Consider the following 13,539-nt stretch of genomic DNA (forward strand, 5'->3'; position numbering starts at 1 on the left):
TTTTCTGTAATGTACTGATAAACATTAGACTTTCATATATTTTAGATTCATTACACACAACTGAAGTAGTTCAAGCCTTTTTATTGTTTTAATATTGATGATTTTGGCATAAAGCTCATGAAAACCCAAAATTCCTATCTCAAAAAATTAGCATATCATGAAAAGGTTCTCTAAACGAGCTCTTAACCTAATCATCTGAATCAACTAATTAACTCTAAACACCTGCAAAAGATTCCTGAGGCTTTTAAAAACTCCCAGCCTGGTTCATTACTCCAAACCGCAATCATGGGTAAGACTGCCGACCTGACTGCTGTCCAGAAGGCTATCATTGACACCCTCAAGCAAGAGGGTAAGACACAGAAAGAAATTTCTGAACGAATAGGCTGTTCACAGAGTGCTGTATCAAGGCACCTCAGTGGGAAGTCTGTGGGAAGGAAAAAGTGTGGCAGAAAACGCTGCACAACGAGAAGAGGTGACCGGACCCTGAGGAAGATTGTGGAGAAGGACCGATTCCAGACCTTGGGGGACCTGCGGAAGCAGTGGACTGAGTCTGGAGTAGAAACATCCAGAGCCACCATGTACAGGCGTGTGCAGGAAATGGGCTACAGGTGCCGCATTCCCCAGGTCAAGCCACTTTTGAACCAGAAACAGCGGCAGAAGCGCCTGACCTGGGCTACAGAGAAGCAACACTGCACTGTTGCTCAGTGGTCCAAAGTACTTTTTTCGGATGAAAGCAAATTTTGCATGTCATTCGGTAATCAAGGTGCCAGAGTCTGGAGGAAGACTGGGGAGAGGGAAATGCCAAAATGCCTGAAGTCCAGTGTCAAGTACCCACAGTCAGTGATGGTCTGGGGTGCCATGTCAGCTGCTATTGTTGGTCCACTGTGTTTTATCAAGGGCAGGGTGAATGCAGCTAGCTATCAGGAGATTTTGGAGCACTTCATGCTTCCATCTGCTGAAAAGCTTTATGGAGATGAAGATTTCATTTTTCAGCACGACCTGGCACCTGCTCACAGTGCCAAGACCACTGGTAAATGGTTTACTGACCATGGTATTACTGTGCTCAATTGGCCTGCCAACTCTCCTGACCTGAACCCCATAGAGAATCTGTGGGATATTGGGAAGAGAAAGTTGAGAGACGCAAGACCCAACACTCTGGATGAGCTTAAGGCCACTACCGAAGCATCCTGGGCCTCCATAACACCTCAGCAGTGCCACAGGCTCATTGCCTCCATGCCACGCCGCATTGAAGCAGTCATTTCTGCAAAAGGATTCCCGACCAAGTATTGAGTGCATAACTAAACATAATTATTTGAAGGTTGACTTTTTTTTAATAAAAACACTTTTCTTTTATTAGTCGGATGAAATATGCTAATTTTTTGAGATAGGAATTTGGGGTTTTCATGCGCTGTATGCCAAAATCATCAATATTAAAACAATAAAAAGGCTTGAACTACTTCAGTTGTGTGTAATGAATCTAAAATATATGAAAGTCTAATGTTTATCAGTACATTACAGAAAATAATGAACTTTATCACAATATGCTAATTTTTTGAGAACCACCTGTATTAGACTTCTCCACATATGCTTAGGCATACATAAAATACAAAAGAAGACCTATAGTGCTCTCCATATGTAAATTAATGTATTCTATTAAAGCGGATTGCAAACACAAAAATATAGCTCAACAGTGTATATACTGGCATACATCCATGTTTTTCTCCAGCTCACCACACATAGCTCTCCAAGATGGCCGCAGGATGACATCACGTGTTCAGCTCTGCCCCCCTATAGGCGATACATCCTGTTATTGAATTTCCTAAGTATGTTCACTTGCTGTCTCATATATCCCACCTACTTTCAGATGCCATTGACACTGTTAGAGCGCCCTCACATTAAGGGAAAAAAAGAGGCAAAGTTTCCTTTATACAATTGTCTTTAACTGAGCCTGAAGATGTCATGAGTTGTCTTTGCCTTCTTCCTCTAGCCATAGACAAGCTCTCTGCAGCATTCTTCTGTGAGTCCAGGGCAGGGAAGGGTGGGTAGCGCTTGCCATGACACCCTGGGCTCAAAATAAATTGGGCTGAATGATGTCAAATGTCATCCAGTGCAGAAGAGGAGTGGCACTGCATTGCTGGATTGATAAGACTGCAGGAGACAGCACCAGAGATAAGCAGGGCTGGACTGGGACATAAATTTGGCCCTGGACTTCATCCAGACTGGCCCACTTTGACAGGTCTCTCCCATGGTGGCCGGACAACTCCCGCACCCCCCACCCGGCCACCCAAGCCCCCTCTCCCCCTTCACTAGCCACTAGCCATTCTACTGTATTAGAGTAGAATGGCTGGTACTGGTACTCTTATAGGCAGTACCAGTGGGGAAGCTAGACATTATTTCACCCGGGGGAAAGAATCAGTTTGGTGCCCCCCCTTATGGGACAAGATTAGGCAGAAGTGAGAAACTCCTAGGCCATAGCTGTTGAGTCAGCTGTCTGTCCCCTCCCCCATGCTCCTCTGTCACCCCCCCCTGCTCCTCTGGTCCTCCCCCTGCTTCTTTGTCCTGGCAGGTGAGTGCTGCGGGGAGGGAGAGGAGCGCTGCGGGAAGGGAGAGACAGAGGAGCGGAGGGGGGCGGCGGTCCGCTGTCACTGAAGCCGGCCCACTGAGCCATTGGCCCACCGGGAAACTCCCTGTAGTCCCAATGGCCAGTCCATCCCTGGAGATAGGATGAGTATAGCATCCGACAAAAAATAGACCATAATACATCACTTAATCTGAACTCTTGTGACATGCTGGGTCCTGAGTCTTCTATTTTCTGGATTGTAGCTTAGGAGGGTCCTTTTGGGTGCCCACTTGGTTAATTGGTGACATGGACACTTTTTTTGGCTGTCAATTGTCAGGATCCTAAAGACTCCAGCAGTGTAATGACGCTTGAAGGGAGGCGGTAACAAGACCAGTCCTAGGTGCAGATAGCCTGGAGAGGAGGATTACCGGTCCCAGAAGAAGCACCAGTGAGCAGTGCTGGGACAAGGTCGTCTAGTGCCCAGGGCAAAGATGCCAAACGGTGCCCTCCTCCTCAAAATGTGTGAGCCCTATGTGTCAGCAAAGATCTCCTCCTTCCCCTACAAAAAAATTTGAGCACTAATCTGCACATTTACCCCCAAGCATAAATTCACTTTGCAAACCGAAATTCTCCCCAAATAAAAATTCCTTTCTTCCAGTACACCTGCCAGCTTGTAGATAGACACTTTTCATGCAACGCTCCCCACCTCAGGTGACACCACAGCGCCCAGGGCATTCATCCCTCTTGCCCACCCCTTGTTCCGGCCCTGCCAGTTAGGATCATGCGATGACAGACTCGGGTGAGGTTTTTTTGAATGAATGAATGTCAGGATAGGTTGGGGAGGGGGGCAGAATGTTGGTAGACTTTAACTGCTTGCCAACCAGCTGCCGTCATTATACGGCGGCAGGTTGGCTATTCTGGGCGAATCGCCGTAGGTGTACATCGGCCGCAGAGAAGCAGAATGGGGATCTGTGTGTAAACACACAGAACCCCGTTCTGACAGGGTAGTAGAGAGAGATCTGCTGTTCCTAGTGATCAGGAAGAGCAATCTCTCTCCTCCTCCAGCTAGTCCATATGCCTCACAGTTAAAAAAAAAAACTCTCTAGGGAACACTTAACCTCTTGATCGCCCCCTAGTGTTAACCCGTTCACTACCAGTGACATTTATACAGTAATCAGTGACTATTTTTAGCTCTGATCGCTGTATAAATGTCAATGGTCCCAAAAAAGTGTCAAAAATGTCCAATCTGTCCAAGCAATGTTACAATCCCACTAAACATCGCAGATCGCCACCATTACTAGTAAAAAATAAATTAATAATAAAAATGTCGGACATCTATCCCCTATTTTGTAGACGCTATAACTTTTGCTCAAACCAACCAATATACGCTTATTGTGATTTATTTTTTATTTTTTTTATTTATAGAACAGGGAAACGGGTCCACATGAAACACCACAGCAACACAGCCAGTAGTAAAGATACAGCTACAGGTAAAGACAGTGCATATTACAGATGAGCCTATCATTCCCGAGACACCACCGCCGCGGGGAGCACTCCCCCACGGGCCCGCGTAAACACCGGCCCGCGGGCCAGGCCCGCCCGCGGCAGGACCAAGCCCCAACTAGTCCCAGCTAGTCCCTTCCCTGCCAGGCGTCTCATACATAACATTAAAGCTGCGTCACTGCGGCCCCACGGGCCCCGCCCCCTTCTTTTTTTTCAAGTAACATAAAAGAATAAAGAAAATAGAAGAAAGTACAGACGTCTTAGGATGGGGGCTGAGTCCAGAGAAGTAGAGAGATTATAGTCTAGAGGGGCAGGAGGGAGGGTTACTGAGCGGGATTGGAGTGGGGGGGGGGGGGGTAGTCACGAACAGGGATCACCACAGTCAGATGTTTATTACATTTTTAAAGATTTGTCTGGCATTCTAAAGGTTCAGTCCGAGGTGTTTCCACCCCACAAGGTTTGTCCTTACTCTGAATATATAAATACATTCCAGGGTTCGCCAGGTTGGTGTAAACGACTCTTGTCTATTTTGGCTCGTAAGGATGAGGTCCTCCATTTTTTTTATTTTGTCTACCTTTCGCAGCCACATGGCTATGAACGGTGGGTCCGGTGATTTCCAGCAAAGGGGGATGCATGCTTTTGCCGCGTCTAGTAGGTGACGGACTACTGATTTCTTGTATACCTGCACAGGGGTATCATGTGCATGCAGAAGAAAGTACGCAGGGTCGTCTGGTACAACACGGTCTGTGAATTTCTATGTTATCCGCCTGACCTCCATCCAGAAATGTTGGATGCGGGGGCAGGACCAAAAGACATGGAGCAACGTGCCCCTTTCCATTTGGCAACGCCAGCACTGGACTGAAGTTGTTCGAAAAAGCTCCCCAACGACAGCTGGGGTCTTGTACCAGCCCGTGAGGATTTTGTAGTTGGTCTCCTGTATCCTAGTACATATAGATGACTTATGCGTGAACATGAGTATGTTTTGTGCCTTCGTGGCGGTGAATGTGCAGTTCAGATCCCGCTCCCATCGAGAGAGACTTGGAGGAAGTGTGGAGATCGGAGAAGAATTACAGCAACTGGAGAGCAAAAACGAACAATGAGGACATGAAAACAGCACTGCATTAAGGTAAAGGAAGCTATTAAGATAAAAAAGAAAATCCTTTGCAAACCCTTTAACCACTTCCGGACCGCCGCATGTACATTTACGTCGGCAGAATGGCACGGACAGGCACATCAATGTACCTGTACGTGCCTGCCTAGACGTGGGTCGGGGGTCCGATCGGGACCCCCCCCGTACATGCGTCGGTTCCCGTGGCCTTCAGGAGCGATCTGGGACGACGGCGCGCTATCCGGAGCTGAAGAACGGGGAGAGCCGTATGTAAACATGGCTTCCCCGTGCTTCACTGTGGCGGCTGCATCGATCGAGTGATCCCTTTTTATAGGGAGACTCGATCGATGACGTCAGTCCTACAGCCACACCCCCCTACAGTTGTAAACACACACTAGGTGAACCCTAACTCATACAGCGCTCCCCGGTGCTGAAACTCCCAAACTGCAACTGTCATTTTCACAAAAAACAATGCAATTTAAATGCATTTTTTGCTGTGAAAATGACAATGGTCCCAAAAATGTGTCAAAATTGTCCGAAGTGTCCGCCATAATGTTGCAGTCACGAAAAAAATCGCTGATCGCCGCCATTAGTAGTAAAAAAAAAAAAAAAAAAAAATGCAATAAAACTACCCCCTATTTTGTAAACGTTATACATTTTTGCAAACCAATCGATAAACGCTTATTGCGATTTTTTTTTTTACCAAAAATAGGTAGAAGAATATGTATCGGCCTAAACTGAGGGAAAAAAAAATGTTATATATATTTGTGGGGGATATTTATTATAGCAAAAAGTAAAAAATATTGAATTTTTTTCAAAATTGTCGCTCTATTTTTTTTATAGCGCAAAAAATAAAAACCGCAGAGGTGATCAAATACCACCAAAAGAAAGCTCTATTTGTGGGGAAAAAAGGACGCCAATTTTGTTTGGGAGCCACGTCGCACGACCGCGCAATTGTCTGTTAAAGCGACGCAGTGCCGAACTGTAAAAACCCCTTGGGTCTTTAGGCAGCATATTGGTCCGGTCCTTAAGTGGTTAAGTGGTTAAAGTACACATCATGAAAGAAATGGGGTATCATTATTGAAAATCCTTCTGAAAATACTAGTTGTCCGTCTGTCTTTCACAGTGACAAACCCAAGTGCTGGAGACAAAGCATCAGCATGATAGCCAGACAAATAGCATTTTCATAAAAGGTCACCAGCGGCAACCTGTACTTTTCTCTCATGGCAGGTTTTCTTTAACCATACAGTAGAACTATAGGCAAAACTTTTTTCATTTTGGAGCAAAGAAAGGTTATAACTCCTGTCAGTTTTTTTGTTTTGTTTTTTTGAGGTGGGGTCCCATAGCCAAAACAGGAAGTGAGAGGAAACCCATGATTGTCACCAGGACTAGAGTTCCCATTGGAAGATTTCTTCATAATTCCTGTGCTATGGTCAACCGAAATATTAGGATTAACTTTTGCTGTCAATGATACTGGTAAACAGGACAAGTAGAGAGGGTGAATCTCTGTAACGGGGACACAGACAGCAATAAAAACCCGACAGGTGTTCTAATTCCTCTCCACTATCCAAACCTAAAAAAAAGGTTTTGCTTTAAACACAGAGTTTGTATATCAGATATTACTAGCGATGTACACAGCACGCCTCCTCGCCTCAGCAGCAGTCGCAGCAGGTTTTCTGCAGTTCTCAGGCTGCTGTTTTCACAATAAACAAAAGAGATCTGTTTATAAAGCAATGAAAGAGGAAGACAAGTCTCCAGAAATTCCCCAGTCTGTGACCTGCTGGAAATAATTGCCTGTTAGAGGACAGACCGTGTGAGACATAGAGAAGTTCTAGTACAGAATAGGACGAGTCAGGGACCCCATCAGACATGCCGGCCTCCGAGTTCTACTTCAATGTGGACAGCGGCTACCTGGAGGGATTAGTCCGAGGATTTAAAGGCGGAATCCTGAGGGCTGCCGACTACATCAACTTGTCGCAGTGTGAAACCCTGGAAGGTAAAGAATATTTTCTTTATGTCCTTATTACAGAATAATCAGTGCGATGATTGGTATTTATTTACTCGTAGGCCTCATATACACGTGCTTTGAAATTTGAATGCCAATGAACATAATTTTTGCGCTAAGACAGGTTTTTTATGCATTTTTAAGGTATTTGCATTGCCTTAAATAATGTTTTCCTGACTTCTCTGTGTTGGTTTTCTATTGTATGGATTCTTGTGCTATCATCTCGGCTATTAACACTTTCTAAACGCATGTCAAACAGTGTTGCCAACCTACCAGATTGAAATTTACTGGCACGACACCCAAAATTTACTGGCGCAGCCACGTTTTTACTGGCATTTCACAAAAGTTACTAAATTACATTTTTAGGTGCAAATTTCAGTATTTAGGCTACAAACAAGTACACTAGGCAAATAGCAATGTGATTTAAGGTAGATATTAAGGTAAAAAAACATATTTTTGTTATGTTCGATATAATAAGGGCAAATTATTAAGTCACATCACCCCCTGCCTCCATCCCCCTCTGCCACCAACACCCCCTGCCTTCACCCCCCCCCCCCCCTCTGCAGTGCCACAATCTCCCCCTGCCTCCAATCTCCCTCTGCCTCCAATCTCCCCCAGGCCCCCTGCCTCCATCGTCCCCTGCCTCCATCCCCCTCTACGGTGCCACCAACAACCCCTGTCTCCATCCTCCACCCTCTGCGGTGCCACCATCCCCCTCTGCGGTGCCACCAACACCCCCTGCCTCCAATCACCCCCTGCCACTAACACCCCCTGCCTCCAATCACCCACTTCCTCCGAATCTCCATGCACAGTTCCAAGCCGAACCGATTTTGACTATTTTTACTAGCACATTCCCGCAACCACGGACATTTACGGACGGGGGAAAAAAGTGCCCGTTTTTACGAACTGTCCATGAAAATACGGACGGTTGGCAACACTGATGTCAAACACGCTGTAAACATCATAGTGGTGTTTGAGGTGCATTTGCAGTGCCTTTGCAGCAAATTTTAGAGATGCATTGAAGCCTCAGCTGCGGGAACATATCGGTGAAAACGGTGGTACCGATAATGGTGCCAAAAACGCACGTGATTTGGCTGCAAATTTGCTGCGATTTTTACCAGGATTTGACTGCGCTTATGTTTTTTTTTTCATAGGTCATGTCCCAGTGGCGGTGCGTCCATAGGGACGCAGGAGCGCCGCCCCCTCTGGCTCGCTCACAGCCAGTAAAATATACAGATTCATACACTGTATGAATCTGTATATTTTCGCCGCTGCCGTCCACTATTCAGCTGGCCGGAAGTTGAGCGCCGGTCAGCTGAATAGCGGCAGCTGACTGGCTGTGTGGAAGTGCCTATCAGGGCCAGCGGCCCTGATAGGCTGTCCGAGTACAGCCCTGAGGCTGTAGTCGGCTTCCTGAAGCTCATCCTCGGGGCGTACCGGCCGTACGTCCGAGGATAAGACTGACAGGCGTCTCAGCCAATCAGGTAACCTGATTGGCTGAAGTGTCATCGAGGGCGGGACGAGGGACATAGAGGGACGTAGAAGCCATAAAGGTAAGTGCCAGGGGGGGTACTGGGCACGGTGGCTACAAGTTGGGCATAGTGGCTACAAGTGGGGGCACAGTGGCGACAATTGGGAGCACAGTGGCGACAATTGGGGGCACAGTGGTGACAATTGGGGGCACAGTGGTGACAATTGGGGGCACAGTGGTGACAATTGGGGGCACAGTGGCAACAATTGGGGGCACAGTGGCAACAATTGGGGGCACAGTGGCAACAATTGGGGGCACAGTGGCGACAATTGGGGGCTGTGTTTGATGGCATAGTGGTGACAATTGATGGCACAGTAGCTGCGTTTGATGGTATGGCACAGTGGCTGTGTTTTGATGGCATGGCACGGTGGCTGCGTTTTGATGGCATGTGACAGTGGCTGCGTTTTGATGGCACGGTGGCTGCGTTTTGATGGCATGGCACAGTGGTTGCATTTTGATGGCATGGCACAGTGGCTGCGTTTTAATGGCATGGCACAGTGGCTGCGTTTTGATGGCACGGTGGCTGCGTTTTGATGGCATAGCACAGTGGCTGCGTTTTGATGGCACAGTGGTTGCTTTTGATGGCACAGTGACTGCATTTGATGGCATGGCACAGTGGTGACAATTGATAGGTACAGTGAGGCTGCAATTGTTTTTTTGTTTTTTTTCGTTTGCGCCCCCCCAAAAATTTTGAGCACCAGCCGCCACTGTGTCACACTAATTCGATACAGGATATGGACAATGCTTTTTCCCACATTGCATTGCACTCTAAGCAATCGCACAGCGTCCATGTGATCTGCTGCGGCTGTCAATGTTATCTTAACGATATCCTAAAACAAATGGCAAAACGCAGTGCAATTGCCAGAATCGCATTGCATGAGTGTTCAGGTGCGGGAGAAAAAAAGGGTCCTGCACCATTTTGGCATGGATGCAATGTGATTTCAGCCATACAAACTGTATGGCTGAAATCGCACAGCACAGACATCATGTGTGATGTGCACAGGAATGTGCTGTGATTCCTCTGCGCATCGCATGCAGTGTTTTCCCATACACTATTGTGAAACTAGCCAAAAAACGCATCAAAAATGTAACACAGGTGGGTTATTAATGCATTCTTGCTGTCTTTTCACTGCATTTCAATGGGAAGGTGCACTTTTGGTGCATTTTTTTAACCACTTAACCCATTTTGCTGCCCAAAGATCAGAGCACTTTTTGCGATTCGGCACTGCGTCGCTTTAACTGACAATTGCGCGGTCGTGCGACGTGGCTCCCAAACAAGATTGGCGTCCTTTTTTTCCCACAAATAGAGCTTTTTTTTGGTGGTATTTGATCACCTCTGCGGTTTTTAGTTTTTGCGCTATAAACAAAAATAGAGCGACAATTTTGAAAAAAATTAATATCTTTACTTTTTGCTATATAAATATCCCCCAAAGATATATAAAAAAAAAACATTTTTTATTCTCAATTTAGGCCGATACGTATTCTTCTACATATTTTTCGTAAAAAAAATCGCAATAAGCGTTTATTGATTGGTTTGCGCAAATGTTATAGCATTTACAAAATAGGGGGTATTTTTATGGCATTTTTATTAATATTTTTTGTTTTTTACTAGTAATGGCGGCGATCAGCGTTTTTTTTTTCGGTACTGCGACATTATGGCGGACACTTCAGACACTTTTGACACATTTTTGGGACCATTGGCATTTTTATAGTGATCAGTGCTATAAAAATGCATTGGATTACTGTAAAAATGCCACTGGCAGTGAAGGGGTTAACACTAGGGGGCGGGGAAGGGGTTAAGTATGTTCCCTGGGTGTGTTCTAACTGTAGGGGGGGTGGCCTCACTAGGGGAAATGACCAATCTTCTGTTCATACATTGTATGAACAGAAGATCAGCATTTCTCCCCCTGACAGGACCGGGAGCTGTGTGTTTACACACACAGCTCCCGGTCCCCGCTCTGTAACGAGCGATCGTGTGTGCCTGCCGGGCACGCGCATGGAAGTCGGGGGCGAGCGGGGGGTGGCACGCACGCGCCCCTAGTGGCCTGCGCGAGAGCTGACGTTATATTACGTGCTCTCGCGCAGGAGAGCTGACTTGCCGCCGGAAAACGACGGTGGGCGGTCGGCAAGCAGTTAAGCAAGATTTTTAAGGCTGGGTTCACACTGGTGCGATTCCTGTGCAGGTTTCCGCATTGCTGTGTAATTACTGTGTAACAAAGTTGCAATGACCACCATTTTATTCCCTAGGGTTTCTGCTAAAAAAAAAATGTATATAATGTTTGGGGGTTCCGAGTAATTTTCTAGCAAAAAAATGATGATTTTTACATTTAGGGGATAAGTGTCAGAATTGGCCTGGGTGGCAAGGGGTTAATTACCATAAGTAAGTAATATACAAATATTTATTATATATTGTTTTAAAGGTAATTTACCATATTTTCAAAATCTGTACTCAAGCAGGTGGCTTAACAGACAAATGACTGAAGTTTGAAGTTATAACTTCAAACCAGTAATTCCACAGTAAATATATAAATAATAAATTATTATGTTATAACATATAGTATATAAATATATGATTTAGCTTGATTAAAACCGTACAAACAGTATCTTTTCAGGAGGTAGCAGATTCTCATTCTCCCTCTTTACTGTGTGAGAAAAACATGGGATTATGGGTAAATCTTATACACATGTTTTTTCCTTCTAGTTAAAGTGGTTGTCAGCCCTGGTTCACACTGGGTACGATTTGGAACGATTTGAGATGCGATTTGACATGTCAAATCGCATCTCAAATCGGCGGCAATTGTCGGCAATGGCACTGTCCTAATCAGTGCGACGCCGCATCTGTGATTACCCGCGATTTTGAATTCGCAGCAGTGTGAACCTAGGCTAAAGGATTTTTTTTAGCCACTTGAGGACCGCCGCATGCCGATATATGTCGACAAAATGGCACGGCTGGGCACAAGGGCGTACATGTACGTCCCCTTTAAGACCCCAGCCGTGGGTCGCGAGCGCGCCACCGGCGGCGCGCATGCGACCCGGTCCTCTTCTCCATGACCGTCTCAGCGTGAACAGCGGACCTGATCACCGCCGGTGTCCCGCGATCGGGTCACAGAGAGCAAGAATTGTAAACAAACCTCTCCCCGTGCTTCCTAGTCAGACTGTCACTGATCGTCTGTTCCCTGTGATAGGGAACGACGATCGGTGATGTCACACACCAAGCCACGCCCCCCCACAGTAAGAATCACACATTAGGGCACACTTAACCCCTACAGCGCCCCCTCCTGGTTAACCTCTTCACTGCCAGTGTAATTTTTACAGTAACCAGTGCATTTTTATAACTCTGTTCGCTGTAAAAATTACAATGGTCCCAAAATAGTGTCAAAAGTGTCCGATGTGTCCGCCACAATGTCGCAGTCACGATAAAAATCGCTGATCGCTGCAATTACTAGAAAAAAAAATATTAATAAAAATGCAATAAAACTATCCCCTATTTGGTAGACGCTATAAATTTTGTGCAAACCAATTAATAAACGCTTATTGCGATATTTTTTTTTTTTACCAAAAATATGTAGAAGAATACATATCGGCCTAAACTGAGGGGAAAAAAAATGTTTTTTTAATATATGCAGCACTACCCCCGGAGGAGCTGCTGTTTTGTTTTTGGGTGGCACATTTCCCTTGCGTCTCTTCCAAATTCCTAGGGGTGAATGGTGCATATAGCAAAAGTAAAGGAATGTGCGCAACAGGTGCTCTTTGCTGTGCTCTTTATTACCCAGCCGGGTAAAAACAATAAAACGTGTGGTGAGGAAAGTAAGCTTGAAGGAAGAAAGGAGAATAGCAAATTCAGGCGTAGCAATAGGGAAACAGTCCTGCTCCCAGGTGTCGCCAGCCTCTCATTGGCGCTCCTCAGACGGACTCCCCACCGAACAGCTATACCGCTTGGGATCCTCAAAAGTGGGAACCCAGTCGATCACTGGGTCCCCGTCGCTGCTCAAATGTTCCCGGACCAACATGGTCCCGGAACCAGGAACACTGCATTGCACGCCCCGGCCAGGTAGGCCATATGCCCGGGGGGCCGTGATGTGGTCACCCTAAAGGTGGGTGCAACACTGGACGAAGAAGACCCAGAACCAACAGCGTCTGCTCGATAAGTGCCTGGTATGTATTTTGGGGGGCCCCTGCGCCATTTTTTTTTTTTTTTTACATTTTGGCGTGGGGTTCCCCTTAACCACTTCAATACACTGTGTTATATATATTACACTGCCTGCACTGACTGGATATAGAGTCTACACTAAATGCAGGGTATATATATATATATATATATATATATATATATATATATATATATATATATATATATATATATATATATATATACTGTATATAAACACAGGGCCAGATTCTCGTAGGAGAACTGTATCTGGAGATCTCCAGATACGCCGTCGTATCTCTGAGTCAGAGCCGTCGTATCTTGGCGCCTGTTTCAAAGAATCAGATACGCCAAAATTTCTCTAAGATACGACCAGCGTAAGTCTCCTACGCCGTCGTATCTTAACTTCATATTTACGCTGGCCGCTAGTGGCGTGTACGCTGATTTACGCCTAGAAATATGTAAATCAGCTAGATACGCCTATTCACGAACGTACGCCCGCCCGACGCAGTACAGATACACCGTTTACGTTAGGCTTTTTCCGGCGTAAAGTTACCCCTGCTCTATGAGGCGTATATGAGGTGTACCAATGTTAGGTATGGACGTCAAGACAGCGTACAAATTTTCACATTTTACATCGTTTGCGTAAGACGTTCGCGAATAGGGCTGAGCGTCATTTACGTTC

General features: G+C 45.9%; 1 protein-coding gene across 1 annotated transcript in view; it reads left to right on the forward strand.

The window, feature by feature from the left end:
• Positions 1-6,838: 6,838 nt before the first annotated feature.
• Positions 6,839-13,539, forward strand: part of ATP6V0D2 (ATPase H+ transporting V0 subunit d2) — a 35,289-nt gene continuing 28,588 nt past the window's right edge. The window contains exon 1 of the mRNA XM_040354572.1: positions 6,839-7,167. Coding sequence (XP_040210506.1) covers positions 7,041-7,167 — 127 coding nt within the window. The 5' untranslated portion in view covers positions 6,839-7,040. The remainder of the gene's footprint in view (positions 7,168-13,539) is intronic.

This window comes from Rana temporaria, chromosome 5 (assembly GCF_905171775.1).
Source record: "Rana temporaria chromosome 5, aRanTem1.1, whole genome shotgun sequence".
NCBI lineage: Eukaryota > Metazoa > Chordata > Amphibia > Anura > Ranidae > Rana > Rana temporaria.